The sequence below is a fragment of the Antedon bifida genome, chromosome 4, assembly GCF_963402885.1.
Source record: "Antedon bifida chromosome 4, ecAntBifi1.1, whole genome shotgun sequence".
NCBI lineage: Eukaryota > Metazoa > Echinodermata > Crinoidea > Comatulida > Antedonidae > Antedon > Antedon bifida.
The window spans coordinates 27,603,174-27,623,679 of record NC_136229.1 but is presented as its reverse complement, the minus strand read 5'-3'; the positions used below and the strand labels follow the sequence as shown (position 1 = coordinate 27,623,679).

The 20,506-nt window shown below is 32.4% G+C and overlaps 2 protein-coding genes across 5 annotated transcripts in view; one reads left to right on the top strand and one right to left on the bottom strand.

Moving 5' to 3' along the window:
* The window catches only part of LOC144839847 (tRNA-queuosine alpha-mannosyltransferase-like), a 39,589-nt gene that overhangs the window by 603 nt on the left and 18,480 nt on the right, over positions 1–20,506 (top strand). For 2 of the 4 annotated variants that reach the window (XM_078695405.1, XM_078695404.1), the window contains exons 2-6: positions 384–551; positions 780–1,169; positions 1,632–1,741; positions 2,030–2,174; positions 17,433–17,503. In XM_078695405.1, coding sequence (XP_078551531.1) covers positions 384–551; positions 780–1,169; positions 1,632–1,741; positions 2,030–2,174; positions 17,433–17,503 — 884 coding nt within the window. Of the gene's footprint in view, positions 1–383; positions 552–779; positions 1,170–1,631; positions 1,742–2,029; positions 2,175–17,432; positions 17,504–17,619; positions 17,813–20,506 lie in introns of those variants that run through there. The other 2 variants (XM_078695407.1, XM_078695406.1) reach the window with 2 other exon arrangements.
* LOC144841228 (fibrinogen-like protein A) lies at positions 9,039–13,997 on the bottom strand. Its single transcript, XM_078697485.1, has 3 exons — positions 13,623–13,997; positions 11,021–11,155; positions 9,039–9,305 (listed from the first exon to the last, which is right to left on the bottom strand). Exons 1-3 carry the CDS (start codon positions 13,911–13,913, stop codon positions 9,039–9,041), a joined length of 693 nt encoding a protein of 230 aa, XP_078553611.1. The 5' UTR covers positions 13,914–13,997.

The following is a 20,506-nucleotide window of genomic DNA, read 5'->3' as shown; positions in this document are numbered from 1 at the left end:
TATGCCCCAGACGTCCATACGTCATGCGTTAGATCATTTGCGCCCGCAGACGGTAGGTATTCATTCATTCATTGGCCACCCCCCTGGTGTCGATACTACAATAGTAAACAATGGAGCTTACCAGACTCTGCAAACTGGGAAAATTTGTTACCTATATTTAAAAATAGGGGCTACTAGTAGAGTAGTAGTAACCTAAATTTTAAATCATTCATTTAGATGTTTTTTCCATGTAATAATAATCTGGAAAAATTGTCCTTATTTGCAGGAGGTGAGAGATGACTCGTAATATTGGGAACCTCCCGCGATTATCAAGAGATTCGGGCGGTCTGTAATAAACAATATTATATTGATTATTATTAACTGATAACTTTTTTTTCCTTTAGGATTTTGTTTACCAGCTCAGTATTAAATTTAGCAGAGTTGGTAGCACTGCGACCTGATTTGTCTAGGCTGACTAAGATTGTTTACTTCCATGAAAACCAGCTTGTTTACCCTGTCCGAAAACAAAAGGACAGAGATTTTCAATATGGATATAATCAAATAATAACATGGTAAATTTAAACGTCGCAAATGCTTATTTTAATCTGGAGTTATCTTTATCTTCAATGTAGGCTAAAAAAATAAATAGCACGCCCTCTGTTGCTCTCTGTATTATGAGTGCATACTTTATTCTTCTGTGCCCAGACAAGGTCAATATTTATGTGCAGCCTGTATACAAAGAGAAACTTTATACTGTATAAAATTAATTTTATGTTTAATATTTTGCATTTTTCTTTAAGTTTAGCTGCTGACATTGTTTTATTCAACTCAAAATACAACATGGATTCTTTCTTATCATCAATTGGGACATTTTTAAAACTTATGCCTGACTTCCGTCCTAAAGGCCTTGCTGAAAAGATACGACCAAAATCAAAAGTGCTGTATTTTCCAATAGAATTTCCTCAACTACAAATAAAATATGACATTACGCATAATGATCCAATAGCAGATGTTATGGAAGGACTGACGTTAGCGGAACAGGCCAGGTCATTGCATAAAAGTCAGGAGGTGGTCAAAAAATCCAAAGACAGGTCTACTAAATCGGGTATCACCGGAGAACAGACAGTTAGCTGCGGTTCAGTTTTATCACAATTCTCATCCCCATTAAAAATAGTATGGGCTCATAGATGGTACAGTCCTAGTGCATGTTTTGACTGCAGCACTTATAATAGACTTCTATACTTATTTGACTGTAGCACTTATTTAGTCTGCTATACTTACAGTATTTGAGTGCTATACTTATTGACACTGCTATACTTAGTGACACTGCTATACTTAGTGACACTGCTATACTTATTGACACTGCTGTACTTATTTACACTATTATACTTATTTGACTGCTATACTTATTTACACTGCTATACTTATTTACACTGCTATACTTATTTACACGGCTATACTTATTTACACTGCTATACTTATTGACACTGCTATACTTATTGACACTGCTGTACTTATTTACACTGCTATACTGTACTTAGATTTAGATAATTTATACTATTTTGTGCCTAGTTTACCTGAATAAGCCAACAATGCACATTTTTTTTTATTAGTGGTACTTATTCAGAAGCATTTTTTTTTTCATTTTGTAGGGAACACGACAAGAATCCTGACCTTTTTTTTAGAACACTTTATAAACTTAAAGATAGTGGAGAAGACTTCAGGATTTCTGTTCTTGGGGAAAATTTCTCAGAAATTCCAGGTAATTATAAAGTCAGTAGAGGGCAGTGTTAAAAAATATTGTCTGCGATTTAAAAACATTAAATATCATTTATTTGTACTGCCACTGTTTAACATTCCCAAAGAAGCTAGAATAAATCAATGTATTGTTCAAATTTGATTGAATAGTGACTCTTTAACATCCTCTGTGTGGTACGGTGGAACAGCACTAGTCTCTGAATTGTACGCATGCGCAGCAGAGATCAGATTGATACGCCCTCATCTTTCAGTATATTAATTCACAAAGTGGAATCTTCCTGTTTTTATATAGATATTTTCACTGATGCTTATGAGAGACTGAAAGATCATATAGTTCATTGGGGTTATCAGCAATCAAAAGAGGACTACTATCAAGTATTGATAGAGGGCGATGTTGCTGTATCAACGGCCAATCACGAGTTTTACGGTGTTGCAATGTAAGTAGTTTTATTGGTTGATTATTGTTTAACAGTTCGATTAGGCCCTCTACGGACACACAGAAGCCAGATGCCTATCATAAACGACAGGAGCTGAAATGAACCAGTACATTGGGGTAACCTCCTACACTCTACCGTAAGATTCTGTAAGATGGTTTTTTAAAATGTACACAAGGCAGATTTGTGCTTACTTATGTCACTAATTTCTTTGATCCAAACCAATATAATAAGTAGTCCTACAGGTACATTCATTGTTTTTATTTCATTTTTAATCAATTCAAAACAAGATTACAATTTAAAAACTTCAACAAACACTATTGAAAATACTCCTAAAATTAGATTAAAAACTACTAGAATATCATTAATTAAAATATAGGAAATACTGATTTATGATTATATATCAATTTGATTTTATTAATTAAAAAACAATAATAATAATGTTACTATTATGTATGTATTAGCATAGTTTTAAATAATAAAAATATTTTTTTACAGAATGACATGAATATACTATTTGGTATAATATTTAAAAATGATTAATAATAAAACATTCATTGTTACTATTATATAATTTAAAATACAAAATAAAAAATTCCATATATTAAATTTTAAACAAATCACAGTTGATCTGACAATATATTTGTTGTAACATTTGGATTAAATAACTAGCTTTTATTATAGTAAAAAAATAATTATTTAATGATAAGGCCAAATGTATAATAGGTAAAAGGCTAAACAAAAGAGGACTATATCCTTATTTTTATTTTTAGAACATCTAGGTGTTAATAGGTTGAATGTCTAGCAAATTTTGTTTTAGCCGAAAGTGATTTTTTACACTAATACATTCTAAGATTTATTTAAAAATTTTTAATTTAAAATTCAAAATAAAAAATTCCATATAATAAATGTTAAACAAATCACAGTTGGTATGACAATATATTTGATTATTAATATTGGATTATTATAATAAAATAATTATTTAATGATAAGGCAAAATGATATTTAAAAGAAACAAAGAGGAATCTAAATTATTCAATAATTACAGATTCTGATTTGTTATGGTGCTCTTTTAACCATCATCACTGTTGTCTTAAAAGATCAAAATAGCGATCCCAGTTGATGCCTTGTAATCAGCTGTACCTGGTGTAAGGTAAAGCCTGTTCAGGTCTAAATCATGACAACTCTCTTATGGTGCTCTTTTAACCATCATCACTGTCTTCTTGAGACTGTCGTGATTATTATGGAAATGCTTCCAGTTGATGCTTGTCCAATCATTTGTACCTGGTGTAAGGTAAAGCCCATTCAGGTTTGACAGATAACAGTCATTGTGCCACCAAGCACCTTTGTGGAACTCAGCACAGTTAACACTACTACTCTTATCATTGTCTCTATCGTACGTTGTAAATTGTTGACCATTGTGCCATGATGTCAAAGAGTCACCTAAACAAACAAAATATTAAATCATCTTTAGTTTACTTCATAAATCTTAAATTAAAATTCATTTTTAAATATTTGTTTTTCTCTTCTTTTTCTCTGCATTTCAATAATAAAGAAAACCCAAGTTATATGAAACTGTACTAGAGTATATACACACACTATGATTTTTATTTTGAATTTCAATTTGTTTAACTTTATTTTGTGCACCAGATTTATCAACTTTGAAGTCGGAGTGGTCCCTAGTAGAGTCCATTTAGTGCACATATTTTACCATTGTCTTAAAATGATTTTTGTGTGAGACATACTTTGGTACATCTGAAAACCCAATTCTTAAGTGATTCTGGTGATGCACTTTCAGGTCAGAGGTCAATGATCTATTTTTTCAGGTAATTTTACAAACATCTTTATTTTAAGGCACAGTATTTGATGAAATGCATCAATTGTTTTGGAATTGGGTTCAATGTAAAGCTGATTAATCATACTACACATTAATTGTCATTAAAAGTCATTTGAGTCATTATTTGACAAAAAATATGGAAAACTAGAGGATACTCCGAAAGTACAAACCTCCGCCTACTGTAAAATTCCTCTACATAAAATGTCCACGGAAAATATTTTTATTTTTTTAAAATTTTTTTTTATTAGTTCTAAGTGTAAATAGGCTAACTGCACACTACAAAGTTGTGGATGAGCGTTTGGTGTAATGGTTATGTATCCAGCCTCTCACAGTTGAGATCGCTGATTCAAGTCCCGCTGAGGTTTTTTTTTTTTTATTATTATTTTTTTATTTCTTTTTTTTTTGTGGACCTTGATCTTTGACCCTGACCCACAAGTATATGATGAGTCATTGATCATTGTGGCTAAGTTTGGTGAGAATCGGATAAAAACTGTGGTCTCTAGGCAGTAAAATAGTTTTTTATTAGTTGTGACCTTGACCTATGACCTTTTCCCCTCAAATTCGAACTCGTCCGAGCTTTTAGGGCATAGATCATTGTGACCAAATTTGGTGAGAATCGGCTAAAAACTGTGGCCTCCAGGCTGTTCACAGACACACACACACAAACATGGGTGAAAATATAACCTCCTTGGCGGAGGTAATAAACTAATTTTTTTTTTGGTAAAATTGTTTTTATTTTAATGAATAATAAATAAGATAAGATAAGATAAATCTTTATTGTCATGAACACAACAAGGCGAACATGAAATTTGTTTTCCTTGAACACATACAATATATAAAACATTAAAAAATATCAATACAATATCTTAGTAAAAAGTTATGTTTACAGAATGAATAAAAAAACAAACTATCTTTGAAATGTTGAGTTGGAAACATGTATAGAGATGTGGACAAGTGATTTCCTACATCGAGTGGTATTGCACATTAAAGGACGAATTCTATCTGATTTATTAACAACATATTTATCATTCAACAGGTGTGAGTTATCTTCCATTATTTTCTTAACTTGGCTAATATCATCGCGCCTGTAAACTGCGTCAAACACATTGACATTCCTTCCTATTATTTTACTAGCAGTTTTCATAATACGGTCAAGTTTCTTTATTATTAGCACTCAGACTATTGTACCAAACAACACAGGTGAAAGTTACAACACTAAGAATAACACTCTGGTGAAACAAAAAAAGGACATCATTATTCACTTTGAAAGAGTTCAGCTTTCTGAGAAGGTGCAGCCGTTGATTAGATTTTTTAACAATATTTGCATTCCAGTTTAATTCACAATCTACCGTTGTTCCTAAATATTTATGTTCTTTTACAGTTTCTATCTTTTTGTCGTTTAATACAATATTATCAATAACACTTTTCTTCTTTCTGAAATCAAAAATTAATTCTTTGGTCTTATCTTTAAGTTTAATATATATTTTTGTAACATATGCTTGATTTTTTTTCAAAAACTGCCCTAACTATATGGGATTGGATATCAAAAAGAAATTTTAAATTTGCATTACAATTAGAGCTTGTATATGTAAAATACTGATTTTACTATTTTTTTTGGAAAAAATCACAAAAAAATGCTTTCTCATAAACTACTTGTAGTAGAGTGCTAAATCATACATTAAATGAAAGCCAATGATAATGTTTATATTCATTGTAATAGAATTTTTTTGTGATAAACCTATCATAAATCATAAATTTAGAAAATACTGATTTTCATTTATTTTTGGTTAAAAATTGCCAAAAATGGTATCTCGTAAACTACTTGTCGTAGAACGCTTAATCATACATTAATGAAAGCCAGTTTGTTCCGCCAGTCTAGTAACGCATGCCATCAGACCTTGTGTAATGTGCTTAAAAGTGGGTTTTTTTAATTAGAACTGAACATGTAAGTCGTTGGTCGTTTTTGTACCTGATTTTGAATTCCATTTTCTATAGGATGATAAATAAGCTCTTTCTTAGGTCACTTCATTAAATTTTAAATTGAAAGAATGGATTTGCACGCAGTATCTTTTTTACATGTGTCATGAAAAAAAGTTGCCTCCCCTAAATTTGATGAAGACCTCAAATTACGCTAGAACTCTGTTGCTTCCGTGGACTTTAGATCCTGGCACCACTGCTGCTTAGGTACAGTACATGTCTCAAATTATGTCCCAGCAGTCAATGTCCTAATCATTTAAATGTGTTTAAGCAGTCATAATTCTAACATTATTTTTATTAAATAAATCAATGTTAACTTTTTGGTTAAACCAGTTGACAAGTACTTACTTGCTACGTTTCAGCTACTTTCAGTAGCCTTGATCACGCAAATGACGTTGACATGATGTTCTGTCATTCGTCATAGTTCAGTGAATTGCGCCATCTCTCGTCTGATGTTCAGCTTTCTGCTGGTGTCCCCCTTTGGATGCTCGGGTGTCCCTTTTTATTAAGTCATCGTAGATGTGGCTCAGTTCATGTCCTCCCTGGTCTCTGTTGATGTTCATATTTGTTTTTCTTATCCAAATGGCTTCTTTTATTTTTCTACTGTAGTGTTGTGTTGTTCTTTGTCTAATATTTTTGTATTTTCAAAATCCGGTATGTGATTTTCTATGGTGGCGTGATCTGTGAAAGCTGATTTGTGTAGCATTTTAGATTGTGAATGGCGATCGCTCCTGGTTCTTGTCCCTACCGTATTTTTTTCCACGTCTGTTTTGTGTTCTATTATTCTTGTTTTTAATGCTCTGCCTGTTTCCCCTATGTATACCTTCTTGCAGTTGTGGCAACCTACTTGGTAGACTATACCACACTGTTGATCTTTGTCAATCTTGTCTTTGGGATGAACGGGACTTTCTCTTAATTTGTTTTTGGGAGTGATATATGTATTTATATTGTGCTGTTTCAATGTTCTTCTTAGCCTTTGAGTCATCCCTTCGACATACGGTAAACCAATGTTGATTCTGGGTTTTTCTTTATCTGTTGTTATTTCTTTGTCTTTGTTTGCTTTTCTATGTTCCCTTTTGTCTTTAACTCTTTTAAAACTCCAGTCTGGATATCCGCATGTTGATAAAGCTGCTTTTATATGGCTCATTTCTTGTTTTTGTCCTTCTTCTGTTGATACGATGGATTCACATCTGTCCACTAGGGTGTTGACTATGCTAAGTTTGTGTTCGAGTGGATGATTTGATTGAAAGTGTAGGTATTGGTCTGTGTGTGTCGATTTTCTGTACACTGATGTTTTTATGTTACCATTGTCTTGAATAGTGATTAGAGTATCGAGAAAAGGGATGGTGTTGTTTTTCATGTTCTCCATAGTGAATTTTATTTGGCCTGTCTGGTCAATGGTGTTTAGATGTTGGAGGAGTTCTTCTTCAAATCCAATTGGTACAATTGCCAAGACATCGTCTACATATCTGCGCCAGAAAATCGGTTTGATATGTGATGGTGCTGTTTCTGTGGCACATTGTTCCAAGTCTTCCATGAATATATTTGCCATTATGGGGCTGACAGGACTGCCCATTGCCATTCCCTCTTTTTGTCTGTAAATATCACCATTGAATGTGAAATATGTTGTGTTAAGAACTAGGCTTAACAGCTCCATGATGTCCTCCGTTTTCAAATTGGTGTTTAATTTTCTTTGGACTTGTTCCAGGATCTTAGTTTCTTTCAGTAAAGTGTTGTGTGTTATGTTGATTGTTGGTTTTATAGGTGTCTTTGTGAATAGAGATATAACATCAAAGGATACAAGTGTGTGTTTTCCTATGTCTATGTTGTTCAGTGCTTTTATGTTGACTGCTAATTGTTTAGAATTTTCCACATGGAATTCTGTGTTTCCAACCAACGGTGATAATAATTTTGAGAGCAATTTGGAGACTTCGTAGTATATTGTGTTAATATTGTCTACGATTGGGCGTAATGGATTGTTCTGTTTGTGGATTTTAGGTGTGCAGTATAATCGTGGGATGATTTCTGCAGTGGGGAAGAGTTTGGTTTTCCATTGATATGTTATTTTCTTTTCTTCTAGTAATCTGTTTAAGATTTCCACAAGGTTTCTCTTGTATTTCTTTGTAGGATCCTTTTAAAGTTTTTCGTACACATCCCCATCTTTCATCATGGTGTTTACCTTACGTTTGTAATCAGGGGTGTTCATGATCACCGTAGCTCTGCCTTTATCTGCCGGTAAGATCATGATGTTTTTGTCTTTTTTTAGGCTATGTATGGCTGAATGTTGCTCTTTTGTGATATTTGTTTGTGGTGGTTTGGTGGTTTTTAAAATGCTAGTAACCTTACCTCGTACAATATCTCTTTCCGCTTCAGTTATTTGTTCACAGGCTACTTCAGTGGCTACGATCACATTCTGGATGGGTAGCGTTTCTTTGGCAATCGCAAAATTCAGGCCTTTTTCTAGTATGTCGTGCTCGATCGGTGATAGATTCCTGTATGACAAATTTACTACCCATTTTTCTTTCAATATCGTGCCGTTCAAATCTATTTTGTTGTTGATGTTATTTCTTAGTTTCTTCGCCTTTTCTTCCCACCATGAGAGTTTGTTTACATGTCGTTCCTTTGTTTTGATAAACTCTGACTCTTGACATTTCTGTATGAAGTTCCGGATATTGTTCCTCGAGCATCCAAAGGGGGACACCAGCAGAAAGCTGAACATCAGACGAGAGATGGCGCAATTCACCGAACTATGACGAATGACAGAACATCATGTCAACGTCATTTGCGTGATCAAGGCTACTGAAAGTAGCTGAAACGTAGCAAGTAAGTACTTGTCAACTGGTTTAACCAAAAATTTAACATTGATTTATTTAATATATATTTGAAACCAGATGAAATTTTTTGAGAATTATTTTTATTATCCTTTAAATGCGATATTTATTCATTGATTATTTTTGCTACAAGGTACAAAGGGTGTATAAGGCCTGCAAAAAAATGTTGATTCTTTGTTTAATTGAAATGTGTTTTTAGTGTAAAAATTGATTGAAGATATACTAACCTGCCGTCCCTGTGTATCCACTGACTGTCAATGTATATTTGGAGTCCTCAGTATCAATACCAAAGTGAGAATATCTTGCAAACTTGGTTACATCCAAGTGATCAGTCATCTCTACTAATAGCTCAAAACTACCATCAGATGTTATACGGTTGATCTGTTCATTACCAAGCCAGAACTCTGTGTTCACATTTCCAAAACCCTCTTTGTATTCTGCCCAATTTCGGTAGAAATCAACTGATCCATCTTGTCTTCTCTGTATCACCTGATAATGAAAAGATATTATTCTATACTCTACTTTACTAAAACAGTGATGGCAAGCCCATCAACTGGAGTAAATCAAAATAAATGAATTAAGAATCTGACCAGTAATATTAAGATTAAGGTACGTCAATATTTTACAATTTAATTTTGATGTTCCTCATTTTCTACAATTATACTCATTTTACAATAATTATGCAAGTTTTTAAACATTTAGTGTGATCGTTCTTGCATTATGTTTAGAACATTACAGTTTTGTTGGTTTTACATGTGACCTTCAGGCAACTTGGAGTGGAGTTGTGGCTTGGTGGTTATGATGCTTGGCTACCACTCCAAGGGTCCTGGGTTCAAGTCCCGTCACATGTCAGGATTTTTTTCTAAGGACAAAATTACAACTCCACTCCCAAAGACTTGTAATAAGACTTTGTTTATGTAGAGCATCTTGTGAACCTCTGAGGGTCCCTAAAGATCAGCAATTGCTGGATGGATCACCCTCTTTAAATATGGTAAAAAAAAAAAAACAAAAAAAAAAAACACATCATTAGGGAGCTTTCGCAGGAGTACATAAACGTTACCTTTAACGCTATTTCCCAACATGTAATGCGTAACCTCCGCGCACTTTGTAAACAAAACGATCTGCATGTGCGCATGTATAGTGAGTGTGGGTCAAGAATCCTATTTCTGAAAAATCGCATCAGTGAAAAATGTGGAAGAATCATTAATTTCTGTTGAACAATTGGTAAATCCAAAGTTATGTTTATACATTAATAAAGCCAAATATTATTAGGACTTGTTTATTGTATTAAGCTATTTATCCACAACATTTTTAAACATTCCTAGCTAGGCCTAGTCTCTAGGCCCACAGTATTCCATGATTTGTTTTAATGTGAGCGGCATATGCGTTCAACACTTTGCATCAAAGCGAAATTAAAATAAACAAGTATGTTAACGCAACTTTTTGCTTAACTATGTTGTGCAAATGATTAGAATGTTGACGTCATTCGTTAAATTTTACATGCTCGTGCGAAAGCTCCCTATTTCATTTATTCCAACATCTGAAGTTAAAAAAACGGGAGGTAGTTTTTTTTAGGGCAACTTCGCCCTCTATCTATTTTTGAGACGTAAGGAGTGCAGGGTGTGACGTCATATGAAATACTGAATCCCCTTACCGTTCATAAACAAAAAAATTATGGCCGAGATGGTCGTACAATGGCTTAAATATCGTCAATTTGCTTGTGTGTAAGCCTTTTAGTTGTATTTTAATGCAGAAAAGAACATACATCAAAATTCAGTTATCTTTGTAATCCGGAAGAAAATGTGGAAAAACAGGAGAACAATGTTAGGCTGGGAGTCTAAAATATGAGAGTCTCCTGGCCAAAATGGGAGTGTTGGCATGTATGCTATTATATCAGCCTGTAAAGTACTTACTTCTGGCAAGGATTCTCTCCCAAATCATGCCATCGTTCTCTATATTCAGGGTTTAGCTGGTGTCTCTTTATCTTATTACAGTAAGGTATTGTGATGTGTGTTTTAGTAATGAATTAACAAGCTGTTGCAATGATGTTAGATTTACTCCTGATATCTTCAAATGAATTTTAAGTGTCTTTCAAGGATACAAGCAAAATTCTATTTTTTTCAAGTAATAAGCTAGTGTGTTATACTGTAGATGTTGGATTTGCTCTTTCAGATATATTTACATAAATTGTTACTGATACTTACTGTCCATCCTGCATCACTCCTCATCTCACAGTACACAGTAAACTGTGGTCCTCCATCATTTGGCTGTATCACATATTCACCACTCACAGCAGAAGGATTATTTTGTAAAATGTTACTACACTCCCTCATAAAACACTCTAAAATTACAAAGTTTGAAGATCACATATTAGATATAACATTCAGATAAGCCTATACATTGAGTGAAACGTCCATTTGGTTATAAGATTGATTTTATAGTAGGTCGACAATACAAGTACTTTAGGAATATGAAAGAGAACATTTCCTATAGGCAGATTCAGCAACAAAATGTCACTACCAGCAGTCAATCACTAATAATAAATGTAAACCTCCATATGAGAAATAAATTTATTTAATAATAAATTGTATACTTACTCGTTTTGGAATCAGCGGCCAGGACATGAAGAAAAAGGAAATATAAAATAATTAACATAATGACATGATATAGAATGCCGCTATTACAGTAATTTAATAATTATAAACTAGTTTTCTTGGTGAGAGAGAGAGAGAGGAACAGAATTTTACAGTAGTTGAAATAGTGAACTTTCCATGGAGAGTGACCACACGATAATGTAGGTGCATCACATTGGCCAATTAGTGTAGATATGCTAGTTTGAAGTCACAACCAAAGACATTATTTTTGATCATGCGTCCACTACACAGTCACGCATCATGCATGCGTAGAAATGTATTCTGATCGAGAATTTATAAATTTATGACTTTTGGGCCCTCCTGTTATTGCCGAATTTTTTTTGCTGTTGGTTGGGTTTGGAAATAAAATAAAAAAAAAAAAAAAAAAATATTAAACATCTCACCATGACAGTAAATCAAGAACTAAATAAAGTTTCTTCTTTCAATAATTTTTTCTTTTGGATGATCCAAAAGAATAAAAAATTTGAATACTACAGTATACAGAGATCCAGATGAACCTTTTTACTAAGTTTCTTCTTTGCTCAAATCTAATAACTTATCACTCAATATACTTATACCATGTGTAGTAGACAACACATAACAATATTCAAATTTTGATTGACAATATTGCTATTTCACAGGTTTCCCATTCAAAATTATTTGGGCGTAATTATAGATGAAACACTAACATGGGGGCATTCCAAAGTATATATTTTTGTTATGGACGTGACATTTTTGAGAATATAACTAGCCATATCTTAGAAATAAAAAATAATACAGGATTCAAGTAAAAAACATAACATATATGGCCATGAATGTTAATTATGAAAGTCAAACAAATTTATAAGACTGTACAAAAAAATTATTAAAATTGTATGCGTCACAGACAGGCAATGGACATGACTTTTAAGAAGGTTTACGTATTGTAATATTTCTCCTCATTTAAAAGAAATTTTAAAATTTGTTTTGTATTATGATGTTTCCAGATAGTTGTTTTAGATGACTTTATTAATTAATATGATTTATATGTTGTTACAGACGGGATTTTCCAACGTCGTGGACAGGACACTTTTGTCCAGGTTAACAAATTGTATAATTTTGCTATTGACAAAAATAAAATTACATCAGTTTATTCTTTTATTACAAATCAAAATATTATTCAACCTTTGTTTAATTCATTTATTTTAAAAAACATCATTAATTTAAAAGTTATGTTTCGTATAAACAAATCTTCAAGCTATTAACACATTTAAGGCGAATCTTTAATTGACATTGGCATTTGACGTCTGAATTTCTTAGTGGATCCAAGTTGAAACTGAAATTTTCTTCTATCCTTGCTTGAATTTAATATTATTTCTATTAAATTCAATCTCTCTTTTTTTTGTCTTAATTATTTTGCATCTGATTTATAAAGGTTCACAAAGAATGAAATCTACCAAGTGAAAAAAAAACTTGTTTAAATCTATTGCAATTTAATATCCCTAAGAACAGTTGAAAAGTAAGTTTTAAATATTCAGATTTTGGAATCATTATTTCAGTAAACACTAAAATGAGGAAAAAACGCCACCAAAATTTCTCAGAAGTGACAATTATGAATTTTTAAATAAAAATTATTTATGAATATGAAATTAATGAACGAACAATTTTAATAAAATATTTGAATATGAACAAACTCGCCATTTCTTGAAGTGCCCTTTTAAACTATACTAGGCTTAGTCCTAGGAAAAATCCATACCAGCATTTGTTATTTATCCTTTATGAATTTTAAATGGTAAAATAAATTGATACTTGACTCTCTTTATATATTGATAGAAATATTTTTCTATTTTATATATGGATTTAATTTATATTTGGATTTAAGTGATTCTTCATAACATTTTAGTTCATTACTTTTATGTACTAAATACATTTTGGGGAGGTCCAATAATTTTTACATTAATACTTCACTCTGTAAATTTAATTGCTATGGTGTTGCTTAATCTGTATACAATTTGTTTTAAATTCCAGCTATCAATTTAAAACAGAACCCTAGATACAACAGATCACCAAAGTAAAGAAAACACTTTCAGGAGCCAAAGAAATTTCCTACTAATAGGCGTTTCCCCGAAACCAAGTTTTTTTTAATACACTACATAAGTTCCATCAGTACACTAAATCAGAAAATTTAACTCACCCTTTCGATGTAACAAAACTCCGGCTTTTGAATTACGTTGTTTTCAACTGATGCTTCTTCTAGTATTTGCTTACTGATTTGACAAACACGATCTTTCTGGTTATAGTTGACCGACAAACAATCAGATTTCTTGGAACATTCCAGCAAACAATTTACACGGGTTATATTCTTCAACTCATAACTCCAACCCTCAAGAGCCTGCCCCTGGATAACTGTATAGAATGAATTGGTCGAAAGAACGACAATAGGCAGAAGATTAAGAATGACAACCAAAGTTGCAAACATATGCATTGCGATGTTTTGTAAATACGTATTGACAAAATAAACTGTATGATGTGCCTTCAAATGCAACTTGTTGTACACCTTATTTGTAGTAACAAGGAACTACTGTACGTTTTCATCTTCTGATGTGCGTATTATAGATGTTCCATCCAAGTAAAATACAATAGAACTTTGTCTGCACCAATCAAAAAGGTGTTAGTAATAATAAGGTGTAATTACATAACAATGTCTGAACAAACTTGATGCTTTTTTTCTAATAGCCTATCAAATTGAACCATCAAATGCATGGAGTTATAGTTTTTTAATTATTATTAAATAAATTAAAGAAATTATCATTAAATCATAACTTAAAGCAAAAGAGGACACACATCATTTTATCAGTTGACATAGAGTTCTGCGATGCTGACGTCACAACAGTAGGTGGCGCTGCGTGGTTGCTAGCCAACCAAAAAATGCGTTCAACCTGCCTGAGTGACTCCAAGGTCACCAATGGTTTGATATAGGCTTTATTGAAGTAGTCATTTTAAAACTTAATAATTTTCAATAACAACAATCTAAAATTTCAAAAGATCACTAAACATTTGTTTTTAATAATCTATTTATTCTTCAACTAGAGTTTAAGTTTAAAAAAAATCAAGCTAAGATACATAATTTGATAGAAATACAGATCTATACAGTTTATCAACATAGTAGCATTGAACGCATTTTTTGATTGGCTAGCAACCATGCAGCGCCATCTATCGTTGTGACGTCACACCGCAGAACTTTATAGGGTCAAAGTCAAACATTTAATAAATATACGATAGTATAGGCCCCAATAGTTATCTGAAATAGATGGTCATTAAAGTAATCACAATATTTGACCAGTTAAGTTTAATGGTATTCTGATAATTATGTCTTGTACCAAATAAATAATTTATAACATAAATCGTGACAAAAAAACATGATTTTCTCTTCAAATGGTCAAATACAGTATTTGACTGCTATAAAAACAAGTCAGACTTTTTTTTCAGTAAAAAATGCTTTTTATTAATGCAATAATGCACTTTTATATTCTATATGCATAAAACATGTTTAAAAAATAATTTATCAACAAAAATATCTTGCCAGTTGGGTTGCACATTTTGCTAGTTATATACTAGCAATGGTAGTTAGTAGTTTTTGTTTGGATTAAATAAGGAGCGGTACTTTTTGCTTGAGCGATTCTTAAGTTTTATTTATAAACATCCCAGGGTTTATCATTGTTAATACTGTACATAATTATTTACTTTTTTAAGATGTAAAATTGAATTAACCATGTAGCCTACTGTAGCTGGATTATAACATTTTTTTTATATATAAATTTTTAACAAATTTAGTGTTTTCATGGTTCAAGTTTCTCTAGTTATTTATAGCCTAGGCCTAGTAAGAAATGTATGCTAACCTAGCATTGTATTTGGTGATTGGAAAAATGATAAAAGGGTGGCTCAAGCTTGCTTCGCAGAAGCGGCGTGCATGAGGTAGAAACAGGAGCAAGAATATTGTACTTATCACCCGTTCGATAATCATTTTTGGAATGCTGTCTTGACCTCTAAGTGACCTGATTCTGTGTTCAGAGTTCTCAACTTTCTACAATTGATTTCCTTAGTTTTCTGTAGTAATTACATGAAATAAGTAATTAAATATTCCAATATAAATTGGCTGGGTAATCATCAGGAATAGTCCTGAACAGGGAGATGAGCGCTTCTGCCCACCTATGAGTTTCGGGATCCCTTTGACCTGGAGGGAGAGTACTCGTCAGGGTCTCTACCTAGGGTTACAGGTCTCAGGTTTTTAGTTCTTTTAATTAATTAGTGTTCCATGACCTTCTCATCAAAATTAATGTCTCTCATTGTTGTGCTATGTCAACATAATGTCAATGACGGCGAAATGTCCCCAATAATGGGGATAGCTATGCAAACAAGTAAGTAATATTGAATTACCTTGACTCTTAAAATCTATTTTATTATATTATATGGTGATGCTATTAAATGACATAAAATGTAAACATATAAAGGATTATTGTCCTTTACTGAATTTTCCTCTTTCAATCTTTATAATATTATATAGTATTATATGGTGATGCAAATTCAAATATATTGTAATGTTTGTCTTCCACTTGTCTCTATTCTTAGATCTTGTTATTTAAAACACGCTCTCTGCATGTAGAATAATAGCATCTGCATAATTTAGTATCTTGTTTGAAAATTAAGGTTAACCTGAATTAATTTTCCATATGTTGTTTTCACATAGCTACCACAATATTACTTAATACACTGCACTCTCCTCACCTCTGCTGGCTTGATGACAACTTGAGCAAAAAAAACCAACCACCTGACATGTTTTAACTTTAGATGTTGACTTGTCCAATGGCATTGTCTAGTTAGGAATCAATAAGTAATACAGTACAATGTGGTATATATGATCTAGAAATGGATATACAGTATATAGCATTATAAGATAAAGTTGTTCCTATTGATTCTTAAATCAATATTTGAGTGTCTATTTTGTTTTCATTAATTCTAAAAGCCAGCAAAACTTCTTTTATCTTGTTTAAAAATCTCAATTATTTCTGTTTTTACCTTTAAATGTACTTACTTTAATTGTGTTAATTTGATTTTGATAATTTTAGGTTTAATTTTATATTTTCTTTTGTCCATTTATATACTGTATTTTGTTTATATTTATGTAGTTAAGAACTGAACCACTTTGGAAATCAGTACATTGTATTGAAAGTGTATTTCAGAATAAAGAAAGATTAAATAAATAAATTAAAAAAACAAAATTGAAGAGTCAATGAATGTAGTGTGCACTGTAAAATGAACCTTTGAAGCATGCAGTCACAAATGAAAAAGAAAACAGAATCTTGTTAATATATTTAAATATACATACTGTTTACTGTTTCTTCATTCTTGTTTTGTTTGTGTAAATATTTAAATTTATAGACGTTTATTATGTTACTGTTTAATATTTTTTAATGTCCCCTAGTCGCTTATTTTCTGTCATATTTTTGTACATTTATGCATTTTATTGTCGTCTGGGGAATTGTCTTCTTTTGTAAAGCTTCAAAAGCATGTTAGTACTAGTTCCGACTGGAGAACAGCTATTATCGGACTTGCAGTTTAGGAGGAGATACAGGAACAAACTTTGGCTTAGTGCTATTATAATATGATGATCAACTAACAAAACATCTTAAACAGCCCTTTTGCTCGAGATTACATATCCAACCTTTCCAGAACTTGGAACCATCCCTCACCCTCAATTTCACTTAAAATCCAAAACCCACTCCAAAAATCATTTCAGTGCACCTGTATTGAACTAATAGTATATTTTTGAATATCTTTTTAAAAAAAGTGACCAATAATGAAATCTGATGTAATAATAAAACAATTAAAGCGTTAAATTTGACTGTTATAAGACAAAGTTTAATGTACCCTACCCAGTGAGTTTACTGGTGAAATTATTAAATAAAGAAGTTAAATTTAATTTTGTTCTTCATTGTTTTTTTAGGCTTGAAGCTGTTCATTGTGGGTGTCTTCCATTGTGTCCTAACCAGCTGGTTTATCCTGAGATATTTCCAAGTAAGTTCAAATCTTATGAGTTCAGAGTTCTCAACTTGCTATAATTGATTTCAGTAGCTTGGATAAAAAAATTCTGTAGTAATTACACAATTTCAATAGTTGTCTACATGTTTCAGAGCATGTACAAAATGAGATTCAGAAAGGCTATCACACTGTGATTGTGTTTTAACAAATTGTAATTCAGAAATGGAAATGGAAATCCAGAAGAAGGGCTTTTCGTGGATTGTGGGTCGATGATTTGTCCATCATAATTTTGTGTTTTATTAGGGGTTTCTCATAATTTTAAGCCAAATCATAAATTTGCCTAATATGTATTTCCATAGTATTTGACGAGTAGTGACGAGTTATAAACAATCCTAATTAGCAGCATACTCGTGGTTTAAAATCTTTGTTTACTTTCTCGCGACGATTTTCCAGATGAAATGTAATCAAATTAATTTACCGGTTAATTACGTAAACTTGTTGTTTTTGGCTCGAATTTTTGACTTAAAGTGAATAACTTTAATATTACTTTGATATGGCCAATTTAAATTTAGAATATTTTGACCTTCATTTTTTGTGTTTCAACCGAAAATACATCTTTAAATTACCTCGACTCTTAAAATATATTTTATTATATATATATATGGTGATGCTATTAAATGACATAAAATGTATTGGCTATTTTTCGGAAAAATCCCTGTACAAAACATATAAAGGAGTATTGTCATTTACCGAATTACCTCTTTCAATCATTATATAGTATTATAGTGATGTTATTAAATAACATGAATTTAACGTTTTTCCTCCGCCTGTCTCTACTGTGTACTACGTACATTTCTCAGGTCCCTTTCTAGCCCGGTAGCAATCTCATTCGTTAGGCCTAGAGCCTGGCTAGCCTAGTGGGTAGTAACAAAGTGCGAGGCAAATGAGGCATGCGCGGCAAGTCACACATTTATGCGAGGCATCATTTTACCATCATAAAAAAATGCGAGGCATCATTTTATCATTTCTCAAAATTGTGAGACAGGAAATCACCGAAATTGAAGTAGCCTAGGCCTCGAGGCCCGCTAGTGGATAGTTCCCTTTTGCATCTGCCTTGTATTTTAACTCGAAATTTGTTAACCATGCTTTTCCTGAATACCACACCTTAGAATTAGTAGGCCTACTTTAATGAAGACTAAATCCATTAAATTGGTGATTTTACAGACGTTTTTCTCGAATTTCGCACACTCAATGTTCAATATTTTGGTTTCTATGGAACGCCAAAAGAGCAAAATTAATTAGAGGGCTAAAAACTCTGTGGAATCCATATATTTAACGCATTATTTGGTGAAGATTTTGTCAGTCAGTAAGGAAAAATGTTACTGTTGATACTGCACACGGTTTCTTTAACCTTTTAAAGAATAAAATAGAACAATTCATAATATCCTTACTAGGATGTCCTAGGTCTAGGCAAGGTAGTGATGTTGATTTAGGATCGATTATTATTCTTTGAAAACAGAACAGTATCAGCAGTAACATTATTACAGTATTTTTATTGACAGATTAACAAATATATTGAAATAAAACGTGTTTCTCACCAATAAATGCATGAGAAATTGACGGATTCCACTGAGTTTTAGTCCTCTATTATCGTAGAAACAAAAATATTGAACATGTGTGAAATTCGCAAACAGTTTAATTTAAGGATTTATTTGTTACTTTTTATGTGATTCTTTCATTAAAGTACTCATGAGGTATACTTCTAAGGTGTGGTATTCACACGATAAAGCTAGTTATCAAATTTGCAGTAAAAATACAAGCGAAGGAAACTAGCGCCAGGTTTATTAGTACGTACATGGACAACAATAAATAAAAATCGTAATATACCTAGCCTACTAAAACAGGAATAGTGTATCATTATTAAAATATTACACCAATTATTATTATAAAAAAATGTATTAAATTATTTTCTACATAGGCCTCTAGGTTAGGGCAAAGCATATTAGCTAAAGTTTAATTTTAGGCCTAGTATTACGATTGTCGGACGTAAGTCTTTTTCACACGCGCTTCAGAATTCTCTCGCAATTTTTTTTCTTTGCGGCATGTTATTTGATCGGCATATCAGTTACCGCCAGTTATTGAACTTGTCCTGGCCATCGCTGTTCATTTTATTTGCGAGAGAGGTACACGTGTTGATTTCCTAGAGAATGGAATGTCAAAAATGTCTTTCAGCGAGAAGTCTGTGCGTTGCTGCTGAAACCACGTGCTATATATAGGAGGGGAATCGCCACAAGGCCGAATCCTCTCAGGGCAGAATCACTCCGCCGCTACTTTCTAAATAGTAAAGAGGGATTTTCCATCTCTCGGGTCTACCGGATCGAGAAGCGGGGGTGTGACAAAATATTATTTTCACTCTGCTATGTTCGAGAGACATGTTAAATTAATTGTAAAGTGAACACGCTCGAAATGCCAACAAACATGGCAGTCATTTGATGATAAGTGTCGCTATAACAATTATTGTTTATCGAAAGTTGAAGACTGTCGTTCAGATTTTTAAAATATGGCGCATACCGAATTACGGATGCACAACTTTTGAACAGTTTGGGCACTTTTGTAAAAGTAAAATTTGACACGATATGACTTGAATGAAAAAAACAATCGTTACATAAAAATAAACATGTTGAGTGTATACACGAATCTATTTAGATACGCTAGGCCTATTATACAAATATAAATAATTGATTATTATGCCTATAATATAGCATAATAGCACGTTAAGATATGCCTCGCACCTTTTTGAAATTGTAAACTATATGCCTCGCATGCCTCGCACTTTTGGAAATGATAAAATGATGCCTCGCACAAATATTTGGCGTGCCTCGCATGCCTCGCTGCCTCGCACTTTTTCAACACTCTAGCCTAGTTATTCATTATAGAATTAAAAGGTGATATACTCGACTTATTGGAAGGAGTATGCTCCTTCTAATAAATGGACCACCGGAAGAGTCCCACACCCTAGTTTATTTTATGGACAGATAG